The sequence below is a fragment of the Lepisma saccharinum genome, chromosome 4, assembly GCF_977018435.1.
Source record: "Lepisma saccharinum chromosome 4, izLepSacc3.1, whole genome shotgun sequence".
NCBI lineage: Eukaryota > Metazoa > Arthropoda > Insecta > Zygentoma > Lepismatidae > Lepisma > Lepisma saccharinum.
In genome coordinates, this window is record NC_139232.1 from 108,023,644 (window position 1) to 108,049,705 (window position 26,062).

The 26,062-nt window shown below is 39.6% G+C and overlaps 1 protein-coding gene across 1 annotated transcript in view; it reads left to right on the plus strand.

The window, feature by feature from the left end:
- Nucleotides 1-6,883: 6,883 nt before the first annotated feature.
- The window catches only part of LOC145986733 (protein stum homolog), a 38,921-nt gene continuing 19,742 nt past the window's right edge, over nucleotides 6,884-26,062 (plus strand). Inside the window, exon 1 of the mRNA XM_083121086.1 lies at nucleotides 6,884-7,099. Within this exon, the coding sequence (XP_082977212.1) occupies nucleotides 6,950-7,099 (150 nt within the window). The 5' untranslated portion in view covers nucleotides 6,884-6,949. The remainder of the gene's footprint in view (nucleotides 7,100-26,062) is intronic.

Sequence of the window (26,062 nt, forward strand, 5' to 3'; positions counted from 1 at the left end):
TTCATCAGTTTCATTTTATCACTCATTCCCATCTTCACAATTAGCCAAAAGTGACAGAAAAGCGAAGTAAAATAAAGCAAATCAAATCAAATTAATAATGTCATTCTAGAAACCTAGTATGTACCTGTAGTACAGGCACCAAGGGTAAAATACTCGTATTACGTTCACAAGACAGAAATCTTAGTTTTAAAGCTTATTCTTACTTCAAGGAATTGGCGTTCAAAAGACATGCGTGCTTAAACAGTGTTTTCTCAGAGTCGAGAACTTACGGCTAAAGCGTTTGGTGTAGGCCTATGTGTGCACACCGTGTTGCGCATTATAAAACAGGGTAAAATATCTACCACAGAAATCGTTGAACCTCTGTTCAAATCTCCTGGGAAACATGCCAGAAAATAGAAACGAAAGCGATGATGATGACCTTGCAGTTCCTCTATAATAAATACCTTCAAACTTCTTTCAGGTATGAGTTTTTCTTATATGCTGCAGTGATATGATATAATCCTGTGTAGATATATTCACTGTATATTTCATTGTAATCAAATATCATGTGCATGCATTAATATATATAAAAAGTTGAATATTGGACACAACGAATTCTCTGTGTTTCCCTTCCGCTAGCAGTTGGTTTGACAACAGCGCGACAGCACTGGCTGCATATTGGCTGAACTCATGTTCCTTCTAAAAGCATACGCCGTACAGTGGCGGCTGGCCAAGTGCAACAAGTGCAGATGTTTTCACCTAATTTTCAAATTAATATTGACATTTTTCATTTGCTTGTTAAATGAAACTATTTCCCAGCAGAACGCACACGATAATACTCAATAATACGCCGCTCGGCGCTACGCACGTGAAGAGTTCGTCGTAGCATAAAACAATCCAAGAGCAAATGCCGCCAGGTTGCGAAAAACTTAGCCGGTTGTCATGGCAACGGTGACGTCACCTAGCGTTGGCCTTGAACGGGTGTCGCCTTCTACGTGAAGCAGTTCTCTCGTCGGAGAAAACATTGCATCCAGTGATTGTGGCAAAATCTTTGCGTTCTCGCGAGATCTTGTTCCGCGTGTGTGTTTCGCGTTTCCTATCGTGTGTTGTGTTCATGTGTTGAGCTGTGGTTTCTACAATGAACCCAGTAAATGACTTAGTGTGTAATTTGTTGCAGACACCATTTTCCAGATGGACGGACGAAGACAAAAAAGACGTTTTAAATTGTGGGGGGCCCACTGACATTCTTCAAATATCAGTTAAGCGAGAGAACAAAAAGGCAGGGAAATCGTACAACATTAAATTTAAAAGTTCCTGGTTTGTCGACTTTCCTTGGTTGTGTAGTAGTCGTTATTTGCAATCGTTGTTCTGCTGGCTTTGTTTACTGTTAGTAACAAATACAAATACAATGTGTGGAATAAAGAAGGGTATAACGATTTTGTCAATATAACGCGTTCTCTGCATAAGCGCAATGATTCGATGGAACATTTAAAGTGTAAATTACAATTCAAAGTTTTTGAAAAAAACAGGAATACCATAGCAGATGCCCTTCAAGAAAATAGTAGGCTTTTAAATGTACGGTTCAATGAAAATGTAAGATTAAATAGGCTTTTCCTACAATTAATAGTTGACGCAACGCTGTATTTATGTAAACAAGAACTTGCGTTCAGGGGTCACGACGAAAGCGTGTCTTCGCTTAATCGTGGGAATTTCAAGGAACTTGTTGCATTATTAATATCGAGAAGTTCGTTAGAAATACAGAACCATTACAAAACGAACTTCTTCACCTGTTATTTTAGGCACGAGCCGCTACTGTCGCCGTATAGTTCTTGTTAAGTAGTGAATGAATGAGTTTTGAAAATTGTGTGATGAAATTTTAATGGACATCTTTTATTTTCTCGTTAGGGACTCCAGATATGTCCTCAATTTTGTTTTAGTTATCCCTGTGATGGGCAAAAATAGTGTATGTGCTCTTATGCCCACAATATAAAAATCAATCAATTTATGAATGTGAATGAAAGCAACATCTCTAGCAGTTTTTCTATTTTGTTAAGTCTCTGAGCAGTGCTAGTTATGTTCAAATGCATAAAGATATGATCATGAAACCTGAACGTCTGAAACTATGATTGGATTCAAACAGTTCTTTCTCCACCTTCCATGGCAAAGTGGACAGGATATTATGCTATGAAACTAAAATTCTTAGTTTAGAAACTGTATAAGCCATAAGTATGAATGCATTATTGTGTATTGTGTTTGTCCCATCACACATTAAAGTAGGGATGGGACCGATTAATCGGTACTCTATCGGCATCGGTCGATATAGGCATATCATCGTATCGGTTTATCGGTAAAATTACCGATTATTTTACCGATCCGATATATCGATAAATATCTTATAATTTAGTGCAAAATTCTGCCATTTTGTTGTAATTTTTATGGATAATCTCCATGCCCTACTTTCTGAAAAAGTAAATGTCTAAATATTCAACTACTTTTGCATTGCAATCAGCTCGAAACACACATTTATTACGGACATCAATGAAAATGTCAGGGTCTTCAAGGACCATTTCTAATTTTATATCGGATCGGTAGAATATCGGTTATCGGTATCGGTAAATTTTATATCGGTACTGTTTCGGTATCGGCCAAAATTTCATATCGGCCCATCCCTACATTAAAGTAAGTTAAAAGAGAAAATAGAAATATTGACAGGACACGTATGGAAGTCTCCCATCCAATATGCTTGATTCCACGAAGCACAGGAAAAGGAACCTTGACAGTTTGGATAGAAATATTGTGGTATTTCTGGATAAGAATGGAAAATTCCAAGATATCCTCCATTTACACACCTGAAACGAGTAGTTTGAGTAGTATATGGATTACCATGGTAATTTAAATATCAGATGTAAAAATTTGATTATTCAAATGGTCTTTGTTTGTGCTTACTTCCACTCTTCTCAATCTTTTCATTCTCTTCATTTTTCCTTCCTTTTTCTGTTCCATTTCCTTCTTTACCCCCACTCTCTTATCTGTCTCACTTCCTTTCTTTTTTCCTCTTTCTCCAGTATTTATGCCACCCCCTCTCTCTTTATCTTGCTTCTATATTTCTATTCTTCCTTTAGGTCTCTCTCACTCCTTTGTTTCTCTTTATTTCCTTTCCCCCACTACATCCCGCTTCTTTTATATTTCATCCTTTCTCTTTTTGCCATATTCTTATTTCATGTGTTCTATCCTCTCCCCTATATAACGTCTCTTTCTTCTAATGACTCATAAATATGACTTCGCAACTTTTCGATTTGATCCTTTTTTGGAAATGTTTTGCGGCCGTTCGTATGTAGGTAGGTTAGAATAATGATTTCATGTTGGTATTCATTGTTAGTGTACTTTGTCTTGTGACTCCTGGCCATTGTTACCAATAGACAGGAGCAACACAAGAAAAATAATTCACCCAGAGGAGGTGGATATTTGGCATCCCCCCCCTACTTTTCACCCTGCCCCCACCTCCAGCTTCCCAGTACCCTGGTGGTCCTACATTCCACCTTTCTTCAATTAAAAAACCTGACCATGCGATCTATGTGCAGTTTTAATGATTAAAGGCAATAGCCTTATTTTTAAAATACTTTACTAGAAAACTGTTACTGTTAAAGAACATGTTTATTGTAGGTATGTGTTTATTCAATACCTAAATAATGACATCAAAATAATCTCTTAGCTTAAATTGCTAAATGATTTTGCAATTACTTATTATTACGAGGGCCACTATTTATATTTTGAGCCTTGGCAACACTGATTGAAGTTAGGCGCGATTTGACGTTTGCACGGAATCGTCTGGCATTATTGACCATAACGTACTTCAAATGTTTTGTCAATAGCTTGATTTGTGTTGTTTATGTTGCCTTGGAGATTGCGCGACAACAATAAAATGGAATTAACTCGTGAACATTTTCGTGCGATGATTTTTTACGATTTTCGACGTGGATTATCAAGACAAGAGTGCATCGATCAACTTACTTCCACATTTGGCGATGAAGCCCCATCCTTTGCTACTGTGAAACGCTGGTATAACGAATTTAATCGTGGCCGCCATTCGCTCACCGAAGAGATTCGCGAAGGTCGTCCAAAATCAGTTGTTGTTCAAGAAAACATTGATGCTGTGCAAAACTTAATACTACAAGATCGTCATGTGACATACTGTGAGATTGAGGCAACCATAGGCATTAGTTCCACCAGCATATATAAAATATTACATGATCATTTAGCTGTGAGAAAGGTATGTTCTCGTTGTATCCCACACAATTTGACAAAAACTAAAAAAGACGCTCGCGTCAATTGGTGCAAACAAATGCTCAATCAATACAATCTTGGTGCTTCAAAAGACGTATATAAGATTGTAACAGGTGACGAATCATGGATATATGCATATGAGGCGGAACGTAAACAGCAGTCGACTGTATGGGTGTTTCAAGATGAACCCAATCAAACAAAAGTTGTTCGCGCTCGAACAAATGGTCGCCTGTTTTTTCAGGAAAACTGGTCATGTGGCAACTGTGCCTTTAGAGGAACGTAGAACGGTCAACTCTGAATGGTACACTACAATTTGTTTGCCAGAGGTCTTCGGTCAAATACGGAAAACAAACAAACACCGTCGGATCATTCTTCATCAAGACAACGCCAGCTGTCACACATCTCGTCTAACAACCGACTTTATGAACAGTCAAAAAATCGAATTGATGGGTCATCCACCGTACAGTCCTGATTTGGCACCCAATGACTTCTTCTTGTTCCCGAATGTGAAGAATAAATTGCGTGGACAACGATTTTCGTCGGCGGAAGACGCCGTTGATGCGTTCAAAAACCATATTATGGAGGTGTCTCAAGAAGATTGGGAAAACTGCTTTGACAAATGGTTCGAACGAATGCAAAAGTGTATTGACCATAAAGGAGAATACTTCGAAAAACAATAAAGCAGTTTTCAATGCCAAATTCCTGTTTTTTCATTGTTAGGCTCAAAATATAAATAGTGACACTCGTAGGGATCGTATTTAAAGGTCCAAAATTATGGTCTGGAAAGGGAAAAAAGGGTTCTGAACATGTTTTCCAAAAGGTGGGGAAATAGGTGCTGATAAAATGCCTTCATTCAGTGCTCTCTTTTTCTGTGCCTTCTGTATATAATGCACGCGGACCGCGTAGAGGACTGTGGTTCTGCCGAATAGGTTTTGTTGAAGTTTGTGTTTTCTCTCGCGGGTTTTGCTGCATTATCTTGGGAACTATTGGGGCTGCAATGCCATTTTATAGCTTTCGTTCTGCTCTTCAAAATTTGACTCAGGATTTCATGTAGCTGCTCAAGAAGAGTGAAAATCATTTATTTTTGTGTCCACTTTTTTTTTAACAAAACGCAAAAGAAAAGAAAAAAAGAAGGTGCTGAAGGTAATAAATGTGCTAACCTCATGAAATGGTGCAACAAAGTGTGTTCATTTTACTTGATTTCATGTCCTAAAATACGTATCTCAAACGATCGGTTTGAAAACAGGTGCTGAACCTTAAAATCCCTTCCCTAGTTATTTATTATGTTATGCAGCACTAACTTCAATTAATTCTTGTCAACAAAAAATCCAACTTTTTTAAAACAATAGCCACACACCCTGTTAAGGAACATGGTTCCGATTGGCTTTTCTATGCATAAAATGGACTTAGAAATAAGCTCAAATAAAAAGAAAACAAATAGCCATACTTATGTAATCAGAAATAAGGTTTTGGCGCTAATGTAGGGTGACACACTGAGGTGTCACCCGACCCTTAAGGAACCCCTGCCGATAGTCCAACAATATTGAGAGAATGTATACCAATGGGTGCATAAATAATACTATATCCACATAAATATGTTCAATTATTATGACTAACGTGCTCAGATAGACCCTTGTCTGTTTTGAAACATTTTGTGGGCAAATTGCTTGCTGTCATCAAGATGTGGATTTCCTATGTCCAACGATACACTGTCAGAAAGAGTGGAGCTCCCTGATAGTGTAGTGGTTAACGCTGTCGCCTTGTAAATAAAGGATCCCAGAGGCACGTTGCTGCGTGATTTGGATACCACTTTAGCCTGAAGATCCACACCCAAATTAGCCCATACGTGCCAAAATAATTTACAAAAAAACTATTTAGAGGACATTTTTGACAAACATTCTTGGATTATTGAGTTAGGTGCATGTGTTTTATGAGGTAAAAGCTAAAAAAGAAAGTGCATTTCACTAGTGCCCCCTGAAGGTTCAGATGCGTGGGCGATGTCTGCTACACCAGAGACCATTCTTCGGCTGCCTTCTTCCAATAGGTTTCCTGAACCTGTGTCCACTCGAGCCGTTTATGCATGGGCAAAGATGCAATTTGCATTTTTTTTTTTTAAAAAAAAACGTAATTTTTGAATCTAGTTATGCACATATACGACTCCACCCGTTGAATTTCTGAGTGTGTCCGATGTTAATAAACAGAGAGATAACCTTGCTGGGTCCACCTACATTGCGGGGTTGGTTGCATGGACGTCCGAAGGAGGGGGGGTGGCACAGGAAGATGAATGTCAACCTAAAATCAAAAGTTTCACAGCCGTAATTTCATTTTTGTTATTTATTATTGTATGGTCGATGCAGAAACATAATAACTTCAAACTGAAAGGGTGTTTTTGAGGAGGAAATGTGCTCTTGACTGGAAAACAAATCCTCCGGACGTCCATGGCGAGCTACTACGCCACTGAGCCTGAAATCTACATGAAAAGAAAATAATCTGTCGGGGAAAACAAGTGGCATTTTATTTTAAACGTAGGAGTTGGCTACGGTGCAGCCAAGAGTTTCGTTGCCATGACAACGTGCGGGTGTTCATTTTTATCGGAACCGAAACGGGCGCGAGTCAAAGTCGCTGTGTGCGCTGTCAGTGAAGCGAGTGTCGCGCCCTCTCGCGAGGAAACGTGTCTCTCCCAGCCATGGCGGGAAAGGACGCCGAGAACGGGCAAGAAGATAAGCCTGAGGAGAAGAAGAAATCTTCGAATCTTCTTGCTTCCGCAGGCGTCGGCATCGAGAAGAGGAGAAGGTCGTACCAGTCCGCGGCGCAGTACCATGTGGGTCAGAACGAGGTAAGGCTCCCACCTTCGGTGTCGATGGTTTCGAGTTCGTTCGCAAGGATTGAACCTGACGTTTCTTTCTTTTTTATTCCCCGATCCCAAAGTCGAAAGTTCGTTTTGAGGCCACTAATCGGGACTGGACCTAAAGTTCAAAGTCGGATCCGAACCACTGTGCCTGCGCCGAGGATCAAACGCGGGACCCTGTTATTGCAACCACTGCGTTATCGAGGAGGCCGCGGATTCGAGAACTGAATGGCAACTTCACACGGCGCTAACGAGGTTGTGGCGCCTGACACCGCAATTCTAGTCTCTACTACAACGGTTTTTTCGCGATGAATAATGATGATAATACTAATACAGTTTAACCTTGATAACTCGAATCTCAACATCTCGAATTCCTTGATAAGTCGAATTTTTTGTAATCCCCTTGAATTGTCCATAACACTCAATACTAATTTTACCTCAACTCGAATAAAACCTTGATAAGACGAATTTTTGTACAGTTTATGAGATGCCGTTAGAGCTCGATAAGTCGAAGGTAGAGTATGAAAAACCTCCATGAGTCGAAGTTAAATTCTAATCTCCTCTATAACTCGAAGTTTTAATCGCACGGACCTCAATCAGTCGAAGTGTAGGGTGCGTACGTACTGTCACGGACACTGCCGGCTTGTAATGAATACATTGACTTTCAATGGAATCGTTACAAGCCGGCAGTGTCCGTGAGTGTACAATGTCAGGTGATCAACAATCGTGTCGAGGCTTGAACTCCCCCACCCTGCCGTGTATGTAACCATCATTGTTAATGAGCTTAGACCTCTATAACTCGAAGTCGGCGATTTTGGCCCTCAATAACTCGATACCTTGATACCTCGATTTTTTTTCCCCTTAAGTTCGAGTTATCAAGATTCCACTGTAACGATAAATCGTCTTCATTGCACCTGGCAAGTAATACAGCAAAACATTGTGTATGATGAAATACGTAGTAAGGTAAAAGTGAAGTTTAAAATAAATGTTATGCTTATGACAGCGTAAGTTTTATTAAATGCTAAGCACACCATAACCGATGCAAGTTCAAAAGAATTTCAGTGAGTTTCTTTGCTCGCTGCTGAGAATCAAGGCCGCCCGCGGGAATTTTCAGGGGGGAGGGGGTAGTAGTGTTTAAAGTGGGGGGAACGGGTGATGCTTTCCCCCAGGTAAGAGAATTCTCAAAAATCTGCTGTCTTTCACGGCACCCCTCGCCCAAGTTTTCACGCTAGAATTTCACATTTGAATTACATTAAGTCTTTCCAGATATCTCGGGATGTAAGTGCCCTCCCCCCCCCCTTGCGGGCGCCCTTGCTGAGAATTGTTTGAGCAAACTATATTAAATTAGAAATTCGAATCTAGTAAAGTTGAAGATAGTTTTATTTGTTAAAGGTCGTGTCCATTCAACCGTTTAAGCTAAACTAAATGCTTATAAAAGATCACGTAGGCCTCATCTAGCAAAAGAGTTAGCAGTGACACAGGAGACCATGTTGTTTGTGGAATGATGATGCGTCTTTCTGCCAACAGATGTGCAAAAAAGTTGGTAAAGAGCGAGCAAGGGAGAGAGTGGAGATTGTGGAAAAAGAAGAGAGAAATTGATATCACAAGATAGTAAGAAAGAAGAGATAATAGGAATGATAAGAAGAAAGAAGGGAACAAATAATCAAGATTAAAACAAAAAGATGAAAGAAATAAAGAGCATAATATGTAAAGGAGAAAATAAACGAAGAAAGTAGACTGTGCAAAGGGAAGAAACTGAAGTAGGAAACATAAGTAAATCAGACAGGTGCAATGGCGTAGCTGCAACTAAAATATTGGGGGCCCTTTGGTAAAAGAAAAATATCGAAAATACTACAACGTATATATATCATCCATGACGTCAGAGGGTAACAGACGTACAACGCAGTTAGCTACCCCCTTTTGAAGTGTTTAATAATTAAAACAAAATTGAACTACCTTGCCACACTGCACTACAGCTAAAAATCGAAAATAATCTGTAACATTTAATAGGTGTGGACTGTGGACTATGTTGGAAATATGTGTGTTCTTATTTGAATATGAAAAGGCTTGGGGCCCCCTGTGAAAATATTTGGTGGGAAGAATTTCATTTTAAATACCACACACAAAAATAATATTAGTGGTAAAAGTTCATGAATTACCAAGTTTTCTTGTTTGTGTGGCAATAAAGAACAGATTGTCCGAGCAACTTAATCTTCCTACTGGATTCATAACTGCAGACAATTTATACTCTAAAGGATGTGAGATGAGGGATTTTTTTTCCTATTTTAGGCGATCTGCGAGCAAGTAAATTAATACGGCATTTCTGGGGGCCCACAGGTTAAGTTGCCAGGCCCCCCTTGATCGAGCCAGTACGCCGCTGCTTATTATCACAGACATTGTCTTATGAAATGTTCCTGGGAGCCTACTCGACCACCTTCCACATGAAAATAAATAAATAAAACAATCGTGAAGTTATGTGAGGTGTCCACTGACTCGTAAATTACAGTAACTCTGTCGATACGTATTCTAAGTTCTCCGGTCGGACGTTTCTATTTTGTGCTCACCTCAGCGAATTTCGAGTTCAAATTTTGTCATTGTTGGCCTACATTTTGTCTATTTCGCATTTTAAAAAAATAACCGACGGTGTTGAATTTCTGAAATTATATAAAATTTCAGGAACGCAGAGAAAACATTGCGGGGCCCCTACACTTCGGGGCCCTCCCGCATTGCGGGACCTGCCCTGCCGCTACGCCACTGGACATGTGACAAGAGTAAGTGCGAAATTTAAGCAAATGGGTGGAAAAAGTATACACAAACCTAGAATTTAGAAAGTCGCGGTCAAAATTCTATTTTAAAACTCCGTTAAAACCACAATGTTGAGGGGGTAGGAGGAAAATAGATCTGCATCTGCTATTTCATTTCGTGGACGTAGTTTCATTTTTCGGTGCTACTATGTTGTAGTTGCTGCCAATCCTCACATTTCACGGATGCAACATCTTAGGACAAAATAAGAATTTGTAACAAGTGATGATGATGATAGGCATAATAACTCTTGTTTCGCACTTCTACCCAACTATAAGTTTCCCAGTTCCGGGTTCGAGCCCCGGCGTTGGCGTGAGTGTTTCTAACATTGTTATTTTTACGTCTTTTTTACTTCGTGAGTTAATCGCGACGACAATGATGGAAAATGAGCTGATGGGCTTTTCATGTGGTCGCATCAATTTCACTTGCACTTGTCTCTTTCTCTTCCATTCCAAGCTCAACAAGATCCTCTTCCTTGAAAATGACTTCTTTTCAACTCTACTACCATATTCCGAATGAACACAGAAAGCCACTCAAAATACTGTAGTCTTCACGTGCAATTAGAAAAGGCAAATTGCATTAAAGCATGTATGTTATAAATTTATCATGCAGCGAAGCCTAGGCTCCTTGTCTGAGATGATTCCAAGAAAATCGTTTCACCTTAGCATCCATAGAAGACACATAGTTCGAAACAGAGTTGCCAAATTTATCTCTTACCCAAGTCGCAAGTTAAAACTTTAAGTGCCATAAAGTAACTGTTGGTCGCAAAAAGTGAGTCTTGCAGTTACAGATACTTACTTTAAAAAGTAGCTAGATACATTGATTGATTGATTTACTTCACTTTACTTCGCTTTTCTGCTACTTTAGGCTAATCGCAAAGAGATAGTTACATTTAGAATTCCTGAATAATAGTAAATGTCACTCGTAACAGTAACTGCATTACAGTAACTAGTTACTTCCCAATTCAGGATAACATTCCTGTTTTCGGAGGCTCGTAACCCCCCCCCCCCATTTGCCTTCAGTTGACATTGTACATGTAACTACGTGCCTCCTTCACCATTTGCCTTGAGTTGCGATTGTGCATGTCGGTCCGTGTCCTCCTGGTAACAATCTCAGGGGGCGCGATGATATGAGGTTTTGTGTACGGGCGCTTGCCATCTCTTGGGAGGGGAGTGGGCTACGTATCATGCTACAGTGTAGGGACATTTTTCCAGCTCCCACTGTTGTCTAGGATTACTACTGTAGGAGTTGGAGTCCTGTTCAATGCTGGTCATGTTCCACATTTGATTTCACGCCATTGTCAATTGGAGCTACGTAGAGACCCCGGATTTTCTGTATTATTGTATTATAGAAGACCTTTCAAACGACATATTCTTCGACCCCTCTTGCTATTTGAAAAAATTGAGTCGACCCTAGCCTCCCCCCTTGTGGTGGGTCCGGGTAGGGAATGGTTGGCCTCAAAACGTTTCCCCCTGAACATCATGGAATACGTGTTTCGCCATTTCTTTCTATTTACAGCCTTTCTCACAATACCCAGGGCGTGGTGAGACTTTATGGACACCCTGTATATTGTTTACATTACATATTTCGAGATGTTCATAAATCGAAACGAGACGGAGATAATACAAAGTTCCGTTTCGTTTTGTTTAGATAACATCCCTACAAAACATAAAAAATATATTATTCACAGCAGCAACACATTACCAAAGATCAAAAGATATGAGGAAGCCACACCTCATATTGATCTGTGTGTTCAAATAAAGCACCGAAGGACATTAATTAGTCTCTGCAGGAAATATGGGTGCCCGTCCTTGGTGACAACGCTCTGAAAAATGTAATTATCTCAGTCGCCACTCCACCAATTAGCAAGTGGCAGAGAGAGAAATTTTTGCCGGTCTAGGTATTGTGTTTGGCGTACAGAGCGCTATTTCGGAAACACTCCGCAAACTGTTTGGAACGTAAAACGTTTATAGCCCGGTTTGCGTATGTTTGTTCACCTCCTCGAACGGCGCTGCACGAAAGCAATAAATCGTAATGAAGGTGTCCAAGGTGTGCTTGCTGCCACTTCGACTGGTCTGAACGTTGATGAGAGAAGAGAGGAATTAGAAAAGAGAGAGAAAGGAACGAGGGAAAGAAGACAGAAACAGAAGAGAGAGGAATTAGGAAAAATAAAAGAGAGAGAAATAAAAACAAGGGAGAGAGAGAGACAGGAGAGAAAGTTAGGAAAAAGGGAGGCGAGAATATAGGAAGATAAAACAGAGAAAAAGGAATTAGAGAAAGAGATAAAAGAGAGAGAGAAAGCAAAGAAAGAGCAGTGAAAGAGAGAGAAGATAGAGAAAACAGGAGAAAGAGAGAGAATAGAAAGAAATACAGGAATTAAAGAAAAAGTAAACAGATAATACGGCGAGAAGTCAGGAAGACAAGGTCAGGTATCGTACTAGATCTGCACTTTATTCGATTTTGCTTCAAACAACTCGGCAATGCACTGCAGCGTGGTGGCGATTAGGGGGGCGAGGGGGGCAGTTGCCCCCACTTTTTGCCACTTTTGCCTCGCACTATGCTAAACCCTATCTACAAATAGAAATATACTGTCCTTGCCCCCCCCTCAGTTTTGCTACCTTGCCCCCCCCCCCCGGTTTTGGAACCCAATCGCCGCCACTGTATGTTTCTCTATTTAGCTGCATTGCTGTATTTACCTAGATCCACCTTAGAGGAAAATTAATCTAAATACCAGCCCCCAGTGATCCAATAATACAAATCCTTGCTCAAAAGATGGAGGTGATCAAATATTTTCTTAAGTTAATGCATACATCTTACAAATTATATTCTATTTTAATAGTGGTTCTTATGAAAAAACACTTAAATTTTTAGGAGCCGAAAAATTACTAAAATATGTTGTAAAATGCAACAACAATTTTCGAAAAAAATGATAATTTAGAACCATCCGTAGAACAGTTTGTGCTTGGGGAAGATAACATTTTGTGCGAAGAAATGAATTGATATGTTTTATAATCTTGTATTCTTGTTACTATTGTACGAAACGATATGTGTTACAGACTTGGTGTTCGTAATTAGCGGTCGAAATTACAAAATGCGACTAGAATTTTTTGGTCTCGTGCCTATGTAAGTTTTTCAAGTCGCCCGCCACTTTTGGCGACGAGACAACGGACGCTTAATAGACGCGTTTGCTGGACTTATTGTATTTTTACTTTTCGAAATATGTACACAAATATGTAGGAAAACATTGTAAAATATATGTATAAAATGGCTCAAATATGTACCTTCTTCCTTTTCTTATCGTTTCGGTTATCTTACGTCGCTTTTCTACCTCTTGGATGAATCCTGACGACGAGAATGAGTGATGAGGTGATGAAATGAATGTTCCATGATGCATCCATGCCCGATCAGAGTTCGAACCTGGAACCTTTGGCTTCGCAACGCGGTTTGTAGTCACTCCGTCTTCGATCCCGGCATCTAAAGAAGGTAATATTCGTTTCCAATGCCCATCCACTTTATATTTTGATTTTGAATTTGAATTTAAAATTTTTTGGCTATTTTGAACCCGTCACATTATACGGGGCCCAGCCCCTTACCATAACTAAAATAGCATAATTGCAATGTCGTGTTAATAAAATATCAAAATTTTCTGACTTTCGTTAAAAGCCGAGGCTGTAACGGGGCACTCAGCCCACACGAGGACAAAAAACAAGACTACACAAACACACAAAATTATACTGGCCATAGTGCCAGTCGCCAGAGCCTCGTTCGTCTGCAAAATCAGTTCAGGGTGTACTACGTGGAAGTGAGGTCATCCATATATATATATATATATATATATATATATATATATATATATATATATATATATACGTATATCAAAAGGTACAATATTTGCCAAACGCTGATTGAATACATTAAGTAGGGATTTAAATATTTTATATTTAACAATTATTCACATTTTTTTTACAATGAAATTTTCATGGACACTAAAAAGGAGGACAGTCTTTGTCACAAAGTGGTTTACTAACTTCAAATGCTATTAATATTATCTTTCAGATTTTTGTCACTATATTGGCTTTTTCTTTATTATTAAGTTATAATATAGGTGACCAGGTTTTGAGTTTTCAGTTCCTCTCTTTTGCGAATAGGTTTGATGCATTTGGAGCCAGGTGGCGCCAGTTTCGAGCACTGGCAAACATCTATATTCAGCCAAGCATGTCCTCCAAAAACAGCAAATTCTCATTTGCATACAGCGTTCTTGTGCCTGATACTTTACACGGACCAGTGGCGTACGCAAGGGGGGGGTTACCGGGTTTAAACCCCCCCTTGAGCTTTTGAAATATTATGGAAAATGTTGTAGAAAAAAATTAAAAATGGCTAATTTATTACAGTCAAAGATCTGCGACAGTAATAATAATAATAATTTGAATTATTATTCCCATGCAGCATGAAGAAAAACACAACATTCAAAACACAATCTAAGCGGACGCAAAGCTCAATTTTGCAATTTTTTTTGCAAAGTCGCGCAGTGACTCTCGCGAGAATTGTAAAAATTCCTTGCTTCGCCGCAGTGTGCCGGCCTTATTAGGAAAACGTTCTTCCCGGTACTGATTTCACATCCCCTTGTGAACCGCAGTGGCTCAGTCGGTAACGCGTCTGACTACCATGCTCAAGGTCCCGGGTTCGATCCCCGGCCGGTTCAAATCCGGGAACTTTTCTAACGGTGGAAGCGGCCCCGGCGCCTACCCAGCGTCGAATAACATGGGTACCTGGGGGAAACCCTGGGGGGTAAAGGCGGTCAGGGGCGTGATGCTGATCACATCACCCCCACTCACGACCGGATCAAGAAAGTGTGGGGCGTTACCCCCACACCCCCTATACGCCTTCATGGCGTGGTGCTATGCACAGGGGAACACTTTACCTTTTTTTTTTTGTGAACTCTCAAGTGATGCTGAGTCTACATCCACATCATTAAATAATGTTGAAGAAGTGCTTTGTGAATCACCTAGAAGTGATAAATGTGTTGGAATGTCTATAAACTTACTTTTCAACGAAAACATAGACTCAGTGGAATTTAGCAACACGAATTCTCGCGCTTCATCATCATCCTGGGCGAGTTCCATAAATGTAAATTCCCCCGTGCATATAGCACCGTGCCATGAAGGCACACGTAGTGGTGTGGTGGGCCCCAAAGATTCTCGATCTCAAACTACTTTGCAGGTGATGTGATCAGCACCATGCTCCGGCAGCCTTCATCCCCCAGGGTTGCTCTCAGGTACCCATTGCTATGAAGCTGGGTGCGGAGACAAGGCTGGATAAATTCCAACCAATTCCGGGAATCGAACCCGGATATCCCACGAAGTTGTCAGACTAGACCAGCGCGGCTCCTTGAATGAGTTTCATATTTCGATTATTTCAATAAATCCAATATATTTGCTTCTTTTTATGGACAAATAACCGTTGACTAGACAATTATTTTGTAACAAAGAAACAAAAGAAATGTAATTTTGTTCTATTTCTTTCATAAATAGCAGCTGCATTAGTAGTAATTATTAGTAGTAATTAAACTAATTAATTAATTAATTATAAGAATTATTAATTATTATTATTATTTATTAATTAATTAATTAAAGTATAATAAACAATGGTAATGTGAATTTGTAGAAAGTTTTCGAAATAACACCCCCCTTGATGAAATCCTGCGTACGCTACTGACACGGACAATCTTTTGACGACAAGTTCCATGCTTACAAAACTGGACGTAACCAACCCAGTATTTAAGGAGCAATCGAAAGTGATTGTGAAAAGCATCGAGAGTAGATTCCTTCGAAATGTCGAACAGACACAAGTGCTTTGTTTAGTTATTTCCGTCATCCCCCCCCCTCCAATTTCTTTTATTTGAGGTTAACAGTCTCGGTTTCAACGTGGCAATTGTTGGGCGCATTAAACGCCGCAACCACGTGCAACCTCTGACCTGAATCCAGGGCACAACGGGCTCTATTTTTGTTTATGTTTTCCTTCGGGGAGCCCAGTGAAAGCCGCGAGCCCGCTCTTCTCGCTATATTTGTTTCCGAAAGAATTCCCAGCCGCCGTGTTTTCCTGCTACAATCTTTGCGGGAAGAACAAGTATTCCGTCTTAACTCCTGGCCGGTTGCCTTGAAAAGGTGGAGGCGGAGGTTGTACGGAAGTACTCTTGTAGGGCAATGTCGTTTGTATTTATATATTCATCATTTCTATGTTATGAGAATGAATGATAATTGGATTGGCATAATGATGTTTCGAGCAGGATTCGAACGTAGGGTACCTGGTTTCGTAAGCTAGCAGTTTTGACATTGTCAGTTTTTTCCATCCAGCGGTAAAATTCATTTTAATCACATTCAGTATTACGACCATTAGACAAATGTCTAGGATAGTAAAGTTATTTTTAATTTTATTTTAGCGTGATGATGGACGTCATCAGATAAAACTTGAATAGAAGAACTAAGAATAATTACCTAACTATTGTAAACAAATAAAAATAAACCGACCTTATTCCAAATATATTACTATTACTGTGCTGTTGCCGTCGATGGTTAATTATTCGTGTACTGTTATTAAATGCAAAATATCTTTCACAATTCGCGAAGACTAAGAAAAACGTCTGTGGGCTTGATTACCCATCTAAATTATCTGAATATTAGCATAAATGGAAATGCAGCAAATCACTTTTTGATATAAACTTTTATCACGAAACTTCACAACTGTTACATCGAATTCTTTACTGTTATCTCTGTTACCATAGCAACGGCAATGTTGCCAAACACACTAACGTTGTAGAATTTAACATAAATAGAAAACAAACGTTATTAAACAGAAACTTGAACATTAACATTTGAAGTTAAAAATAGATAATAATTATAATTGTACATTTACAAATGAACATAAGAAGTAAAATAAATTTGTGCCGTAGAGAACAGTCACAATCCTTACAAATACTATTTCATTTTCTTTTCGATTCATCAGATGAGTGAATGTCGAACACAAATGTTCCATTATTTTTTTTAAAATTTTAACTTTTAGTATTGAATTCATTCTTCCGCTATTTTCCTCCCCACCCCCACATAGCGGAATAACCTATTGTTCTTATTGTTACGGAAATGGTTAATGCACTAATTTTGCATTCGGTTCCATGGTGGAGTTGACTTTTGATCTCGGCGTCCAAGTTCCTGGGTTCAAGCCTTCGCCTGAGCATGAGTGTTGTTTGTGATTGCCCCTTCATCAATTTCCGCCGTCCCCGTGGGCGTAATGGTAACGTTGTCGCCTTGTAATCAAGTGTTCCCGGGTTCGATACCTTGTGGAGGCACATTACACAGTGGTTTGGTTCCCACTTTAAACTGTAGGTCCAGTACCGCCTATCTGAGCGTGAAGTGGACTTAAAACATCAATTCAAACTCATTCACTGACTTATACAATTGCTAAAATTGAAAAACTGATTTGTAAGAAAAGTCTCATTCACTACTTTACATTGCAGTTATTGCATAAAAGTTACTCGAGGAAAATTAACTGTCGCTTCCAAAGACTGCAGAACATACACGAAGTCTCTGCGAGCTTCTTCAGCCCAAAATCAATGTCGTCTTCTGTAACTCACACCAACCTCATTTGTTGTGTTTAACCACCTCTTGCTCTGTTAGGGTCTGGTTTCGGCCGTTAAATAAGGCCGTAAGGTTGTTACGTGCTACTTTATAGCCTGCCTGTTGGGATTAAGTGATCTTTCCTATCCTCCTTGCCTTGTCCTTGAGATTGTATTCGTATTTCCACTTCCGTCTTATAAATCTGTTAATGTTCTGGAATTGTGTTCCTGCACTTTGAAATGATTATTCGGGACGGATAAATATCTCTGTCTGCAGGAAAAGGGGGAAATATATACAATGAAAAAGCTTGCTAAAGTTTTTAAAGTCCATTTTATGCTCAGATAGGTTAATAAAGGCTGGACCTACAGTTTACGTGCAATTTGCCCCACCGGGAATTTCTTACAAACGAGGCAACAGCCACGCTATCGCGGAAGAACGAGAAACATGCTTGGTTTAATTACTAACAATGTTCGAAAAGTTAATTTTTAAAAAATAACAGTTAAACGTATAGTTAGTTGCTTCAAAAAGTAACTAAGTCACAATTATAATTACTACTCATTTTAGAAAGTAACTCAGTTACAGTTACTGGTAGTCTTCGAAGGCATAATTATATAATAATTATAATAATATGGTAACAAAAAGTGTTTTAAAGTTGTCAACCATTGTGACCGTCTAGAAAATTGGGCAAAACTAAGTTTCCATTGTTGGCAACCCTGCTGGTTCAAGAGGAAGAAACAGATGAAGAAGATGTTGTATCGAGTATCTGTGTCTTGTTTCGAAATGAAGACAATTACGCGTCCAATTATTCACAAGCTGTTAAGCAGACTTTTCCGTGACGTATTTTCCGCTCTGTCGGTAGACGCATTTCACAACTTGGCGGATCGCGGAAACAGATACAGAGGTTAAGAAGGGGAAAAAAAGGAAAATGGGGAAGCAAAGATACACAACCTGACACGTAAGGCAAAAATCCAAGGGCTGAACGGAATTGTGAGAGTGCCAACTCTCGAATTACGCCCGGTCTTTTCTTTTGCCAAAATCTGCCACATGGTTCCCAAATTCTGAACATTGCCTGGCAACGCTGCTATTTGATTTCCGATTCCACGTGATTTAATCGAGCTGTAGCCTTTTGTAGCGTTTCTCGGATCCAGTAGGAGTGGTCCAGCTTGCATATCGCACAAAATTCGGTAAGAACAAAAAACGTTAGTAACTTTCACGTTATTGTCAAAATCAGTTGGGCAGGAATGTTTGTGATTTGCCTAGGTGACAAAGTTTAACTTGCAAATGCCACTCAAAACACAAATGAATATTTACGTCTTTTGCATCTCCCTTGTAATAATTAATAATTATAATTTATTATTATAATCATTCAACAATATTGTTATAACAGGGGGGTGTCCTCTTTGGTGTATTAGTAACGTCGTCGCCTTGTAATGAAAGGGTCCGGGTTCGATATCCAGTGTAGGCACACAGTGCTACGGATCCCACTTTAAATTGTACGTCCAATCCTAATTAACGTATCTGTGCTTAAAAGTGGACCTAAAAACTCAGGGGATTGGTCAAGAGTATTTCAAGGGAGCTCAATCCTGATAAGCCCATCCTTATATACACCACTGTGCTATGCCATTAGTGAGAATCGCCCCCTTTTCCGTGAAGTTTTGTATGAAATTTTCCCCCCGTTCTGGTCACAGCTGCAGACGAATTCATCTCGCTATAAAGTAAGCAATATCGGTAGAAGAGAGACGAGGTCCATCTCTCCGTATATATCGTCATTTCCGCTTCACGTTGCTACATCCACGTATATTTATTTAAAACGGAACGTTACCAGATATCAATGGCTCATGTACACGGACATCAGTGTCCAGCGCGGTTCAGACTGAGATGAAACTGGGTTTCCATGAACGAAAAGCTATCGTTAAAGTTTTACGTTGCCTTTTAACGCTGCAGGAGAAATCCATTTCCCCTTGTACCCTTCGGCATTGTTTATTTTACCCTTCTTGCCTTTCTTTAAGCGATAGATTCTCTCTGTTCATGCTCAGATCCTGCAATTTTGTATTTTGTTACAGCGTCTTAAACAGCTCGTAAAGCAAATCCTTCCGTTCTTGTTAAACCAAGGGCGTGGCTAAGATGAACAAACTTGAGTCAGCTGCAAGGAATGTAGATCCTTTATGAACAGCAAACTCACACATAGAGGAACTCGCATTACGTTCTATTTTCTGATAGTTCACACATTGCACCATGCTATGAAAACTCACGGGGGAAGGGGATCAGGTGAAGTAGGGTTCACATGTTCACAATCCCGGTCATTTGTGAAGGGGATGTGGCGTACACACTCTAATTGGAGGCTGGATCAATCCTAGAACCGTTCCATGATAGGACAAAGGGAATATTCCCACCAGAATTCACCCACAATGGAAATCGAACCCAGATCTCTCACGCAGCAGTCAGACGTCCTACCATTCTTATTTTCATTTTTCTTACTTCATATTACTCAACAAGGCGGACAAACATCCAAGTCTTACCCCGCATTCGAACCCGGGACCACTGACACTGTTATAACCACTCTGCCACGAAGGTCGACATGTCGACTGTATACCACCGCGACCCCCATTTTCTAACTTCGTGCTTTATCTATTAATAAAGTAGGCCTAATTATGATTATATTAAAAAAATCTTCAAAGCGGCAATAATTGCATTGCGAAACTTACTACATGTAACATTTTGGTACGAATGCGAGCCAGTAGAATTCGGTGCCACCTAAAACGGCCAATAGAATCCCTCTCCAATTTGGTGCCACCAAAGCAACAAAATTTCCGTAACTCTTCAGAGAAAACACGTGCGCGCGCGCATATACCCACGCATTGCGAAGGCAAAATCATTCCACAATGTTCTTACTGATCGGAAGAGAGAGTCATGAATACATCAAAAAGTTTTCCCCAATTGATTGATTGATTTATTGACTGAAGTAGGTTATTTTACGTCGCTTTCCTGCCACTTTTGGTTAATCGCGACGAATTGTGATATGATGAGATGGATGAAGGTATATACGGACGACACAACACAATCTTACAGAAGATAATCCTGGTTGCAGGTTCACCCGCCAGAGCCTCATTAGCCTGCAAAATGTAGCCTATGGTGTACTGGGTGGAAGATAGGTAGGCATTTGGGTGTAGGCTTGCCAACCAAGGTTGTTAAAGGTTCAGGAATTTTAAATATATTCAATTCCGGTCCAGGAGAGAAAATCAGCAAGAGTAAATAGGTTCTGGACCGTAAAGAACCTTTTTATCTGTAATCTATTTCAATTCGGTCCAGGAACCTTCATTCCGGGTGAATTTAAATTCGGTCCAGGAACCTTTGTTATCTCCAGGAATAACGAAATTTAGTAATATTATATTACATATTTTTATCTTTTTATGGTATTTCATTTTGAACAAATCCGGGAACTTTTCTAACGGTGGAAGCGGCCCCGGCGCCTACCCAGCGTCGAATAACATGGGTACCTGGGGGAAACCCTGGGGGGTAAAGGCGGTCAGGGGCGTGATGCTGATCACATCACCCCCACTCACGACCGGATCAAGAAAGTGTGGGGCGTTACCCCCACACCCCCTATACGCCTTCATGGCGTGGTGCTATGCACAGGGGAACACTTTACCTTTACCTTTTTTATAGTATTACGGCTTCAGAAGAATCTTATCTGTATACTGATTTTGAACTATTAAATTGTGGTTGGTATGTTGTTTTGATAAAGTTGATTCAATTATTTTGTATTCATAGTAGCAAGAACACAAAGAGATAACAGCTAATATTTAGAACATTAGTCTTCCAGAATATTTTAATGTAAAGGGTTTGAAGCAGAGGTGGCAACTTTAAAAAAAATCGCGGGGGTCAAGGTTGGCATAAACAATATTGTATATATGTAAATACGAGGGTTACATCAAAAGTCAAGGCAATTATTTTTTCCACGATAACGCGGGTCAGGCAAGAAATTGTAAAATATACAATTGAAAGGTCACGATATATGCTAACGTTAAATGTATGAACTTTGAACAACATAAAGATCTGTATCAGGATAGAGAAAAAGACAAAATAAGAAACATGAATCGTTCGTTACAAATGTCGTCCTGATACAGTTGCTTCTCTTCCACGCCCGAATGCTGCTGCCCACCTCTCAACAGCTCGGTATGGTAGAGCATCATTTCCTAAAGCTTCCACAAGCTCAGTGTGTCGTTCTCTCGCATTCCTTCCACGGAGAACTGCTATTTTGACATAAGAACGCTGTTCACGCCGGGTCGCATTCATCCTGCACGACTGTTAAACACGCACTGACTTCCCACTTCCCTCAGTTCAATGTCTTGGAAGCCACTGCCATCTAGTGGCGTCACAATACATTGCATGTGACGGGTCCTCACTGTATATTTTAAAATTTCTTGCCTGACCCGTATTATCGTGGAAAATATGGTTGCCATGACTTTTGGTGCAACCCTCGTATACATATAATATCTGTCCTTCTACGTGAATTTGTGGGGGAGAACAGAAAGTGCCTTGCCATTACACCCCCTTTTTTGTGAAAACCAAATAATAAAAATAAACTCAAAACTTTTCACTGTGTCTCTATATAATAGCACAGAGAGGCTAATTATGACAGGGTAATATACGCAGAGTAGCTGTTGCAAGAAACCATGCCGTTTGGAAACGAAGCACGGAAGAGATTTCCCCCTTCTTCAGTGGAAACAAGAGATCCTCTTCACTGCATTAGTCAACGAAGTAATTAAAGGGCGTTTTCTGCCTTGGGAACTCCTCCGAAGAATTTGTTCCAGGTGAGGGTAATTGAAACGCTCAGCACGTTTTGAAGGAAAACTGCCATTAGCAAATTACGTCATTGTTTGAGGATAGTAATTAGTTTGAAGTAAGAAAACTTAACCTTTGGAGCCTTTGGTGTACATAAGTTAATTAATTTAGTAGTGTTCTTACCTGAAGGAGTGGTTATAGTGAGAAAATTCTATGCGGGAAAAAAAATTAAAACGTCTCCGTAAATTATAACGGAGAATGAATAAAAAAAAGCAAAACTTAACCATCATTGATATAGCCCCAACAGAATATAAAATAACATACAATAGAAGAAAACTTCTCATCCTATTTATTGTTCCTTCCTCGTTTTTACTCTTTCCATTTGTAAATCGCTTGTATTTTCTTTCTAGTTTCAGTTTTAGCATCTGGGTCTTTGTTCTGCGTACTCCTTCTCTACTTGATCATTTCTCTTTCTGCGTTTTCTTCCAACTTCTGCTTTATTTTCTCTCTCTATCTCTCTGTACGTGTGTCTTGCAACTAAATTCTTCTTACCTTCTTTCTGTATGTCTTGTATCTTGAGTTATATCTCTCCCTCTTTTTTTCTTTGTCTTCCTTTTCATTTTTGTGCGTATCCTGGATTCTTTGTATCTCTTCCTTTCCCTCATTCATTTGTACTGCTTCTTTCGTACCTATTTTTTCTCTCTCCTTCAAACAGGATGCGAAATTATTGGACATACACACGCAGTGTGCGAATTAACGGCAAAATATTATTTTTTTTGTCCCTGCCAGGAATGTTTTTATCCTCCTTAAAGAAAATGGAATTGAAAATATGCCATTTCTTAACTATGTAACAATCACAATTGAAAATTATTCGTGTTCATTAATGAATGGTCCAGCCATCAATCATTTCCCTGCCGAAAAGGCTTCTGGATTAAGAAAGAACACTATTCTGCAACTGACCAACCTCACCGAGCGAAGACAGTAGCAGCACAGATAAACGTATTATAAGCAGATATGGAACGCAGGCAGCAAACCTTCTGCGTTTTAAATTACTGTCTGCAAGAAGTTCTAGTTTCGACCGCTGAGAGGCGCCAATCGCACTTTTTGGCTCAGGCTGGACATTCAGGACAGATCAACGAATTAATCACCCTCCTCAAACCAGGAAGCAAGGAATAGCTACATCGGAAAATAGCTTTCTCCTCGAAGATCCTCGCAAACTGTTGTAAATAGTTTGGTCCCGATGTGAAAGTAAAATGTGCGAGTAGCGCCTCTCACCGGTCAATACTAGAACTTCTTGCAGGCAGCAATTTAAAGCGCAGAAGTTTTGCTGCATGAGTTCCATATCTGCTTATAATACGTTTATCTGTGGTAGCAGGCTGTTTTCCACTGAAGTTTTCATGGCATAGTGCTTATATTTTACTTATTAAAGTGTTCACACGGAACGTTTGAGTAGCTTAGACGAACGTTAAGTTTGAACTTACCAATGGAATTTGGTCAAGTTTTCGGTGTTATTAGTTTGATAGCTCTTTTTATGTATGAGTGCATTTTTATAGCATGCAAATGTAGTAATTGTTTCTAAACTACGTGTAAATGTTGTCACAAGATTTAATGACCAAGGTTAGAACCAATGTTCTAAGGTACTTAGAATCGCAAGGCAGGGAATAGTTTAGTTTTTGGATTGATAACGTACGAGTATATAAAGGGTGGCCCAAAGTCATCATCCTATTTGAACTGACCTTTATTTTGACATCTTGTTGTATAAATCAGTAGTGTTTTGTCAGTTAAATAGAAGATACTCGCGAAATTTATTGTGTGCGAAAATGAATAAGTATGCACCACAAGAACGTGGAAAAATTGTGACAATTTTGCGTGATACTTTTCCGGGCAGAGTAATATCCCGTTTTGGTGATTTGTCATGGCCGGCCAGGTCCCCCGATTTGCCCACGCCAGATTTTTTTCTTTGGGGATATTTGAAGTCATTGATTTATGTAAATAAGCCAGAGACTTTACAGCAACTAAACGACAATATTCAGCATGAAATTGAAAACATTTCCCCGAAGATTTCCAACACCATGGAAAACGCAATAAAAAGAGCCCAAATTTGTCGAATGGTGGTCATTTATTGGATGTTATCTTTAAAAACTGAGGACCTAAAACTTACAAGTATCAATAAAAGTTTAACACAAAAAAAATACTTTGTTTAATTTAAAACCCAAGCTATAGGCTAAGAAAATCAGGTGATGACTTTTGCGCCACAAGTTTGCGTACCAAAAAAACCTATCCCCCAAAATAAAATCACAAATGCACCATCCACCCCACCCCCCTCCTCAAAGCAAAAAGCTTAATTCGCACAGTGAACACACGTACGTATACTATATGTGTTTGTGTGTGCGTAAAGACGTTTTACGTATATGGATGAATCTCCCCGTGGCGCAGTGGTTTCGTCTTCGCCTTGTAATCAAGGGGTCCTGGGTTCGTTACCCGGTGGAGGCACATAGTGGTTCAGCGGATCCCACTTTAAAACTGTAGGTCCAGTCCCGATTAGCCTTCCCGTGCATAAAGTGGACTTAAATCAATAATTCAATGTATATGGATGTATTTATATGTTGTACTCTCTATCATTTAATCTACAAACTTGCAATGAAACGTGTGAATTATAACGTATTTATTGCATTTCTCATATTTTACGTCACTTTTCTTCTTATTTAGGCTAATCGTGACAGTACATTGAATGATGATTGAATGCAATTGATGAAGATGCACCAACAAAGGACCTCAACGTGCTGGGTCACTGTGACGTCATGCGTAGCATTTATATTGTACCGTACACACACATATACGTAATTTCATTTTCCTTTGGTTTGCAACATCATCACCTCCAAAGACGCCTACAATCCGGCTCCGTTGCTTAGGAACGGGAGAAATTTCTTTCTCCCAGGTTTCAATTCTTTCTCCAGAATTCCCTTTCATCGCTATGGCTCGCCACCCACGTCTGACCTGTAATACCTGTAGGGCCTTATTGGTTCGCCTACCGGGAAGAATGTTCAATATATAGTAGGCGGCAGCCTGTACCAAGTCGTGTTCTTATATCTATTGTCGTATCTGTAGTGTGGAGCGATAGATGTTCCATACATGACGAATACAATAACACACATATTAATCATTCACAGAGTATAATCAACATGCACTGATAAATCAGGAGAAAAGGATATACACACGTGATTACATTGGAGGGCTCTGTGAATTGCTAGGACAGATTAATTATTCCCATTTAATTTACACTCACTGCATACACAGCTTATATCAGCCGGGTGGTTAGTGCTCTTGCTTTTGGTGTGAACGGTTCTAGGTTTGATTTTCGATACTTTTACATAAAATATTTTACATTTCAGTATCAATTTGCAACCCTCACGATAGCAATAAATGTTTCGCAACAGTTCTACAATACATGTTATATTGCTTGCCATGCACAATCACCGACGATAATAATGGGACACCTAAATCCCGAAATGGTCACTTCCTTGCTAGGCGTTATGCGTGTTGCCTAACTCTACGGCGAAAAGTGGATTTTAATAGCAGATTTTCAATGGCAACTTCTACCTCCGGCGTAGATTTAGGCAACACACATGCCTGTCCTGTAAGGAAGCGAATATTTCACGATCTAGGTGTCCCATTTTCATTGCCGGTGACTGTACGATAATGATAATTTAGAAGCTGGATTCAGTATTTTTAACTTTCTTTAATATACGGTGAA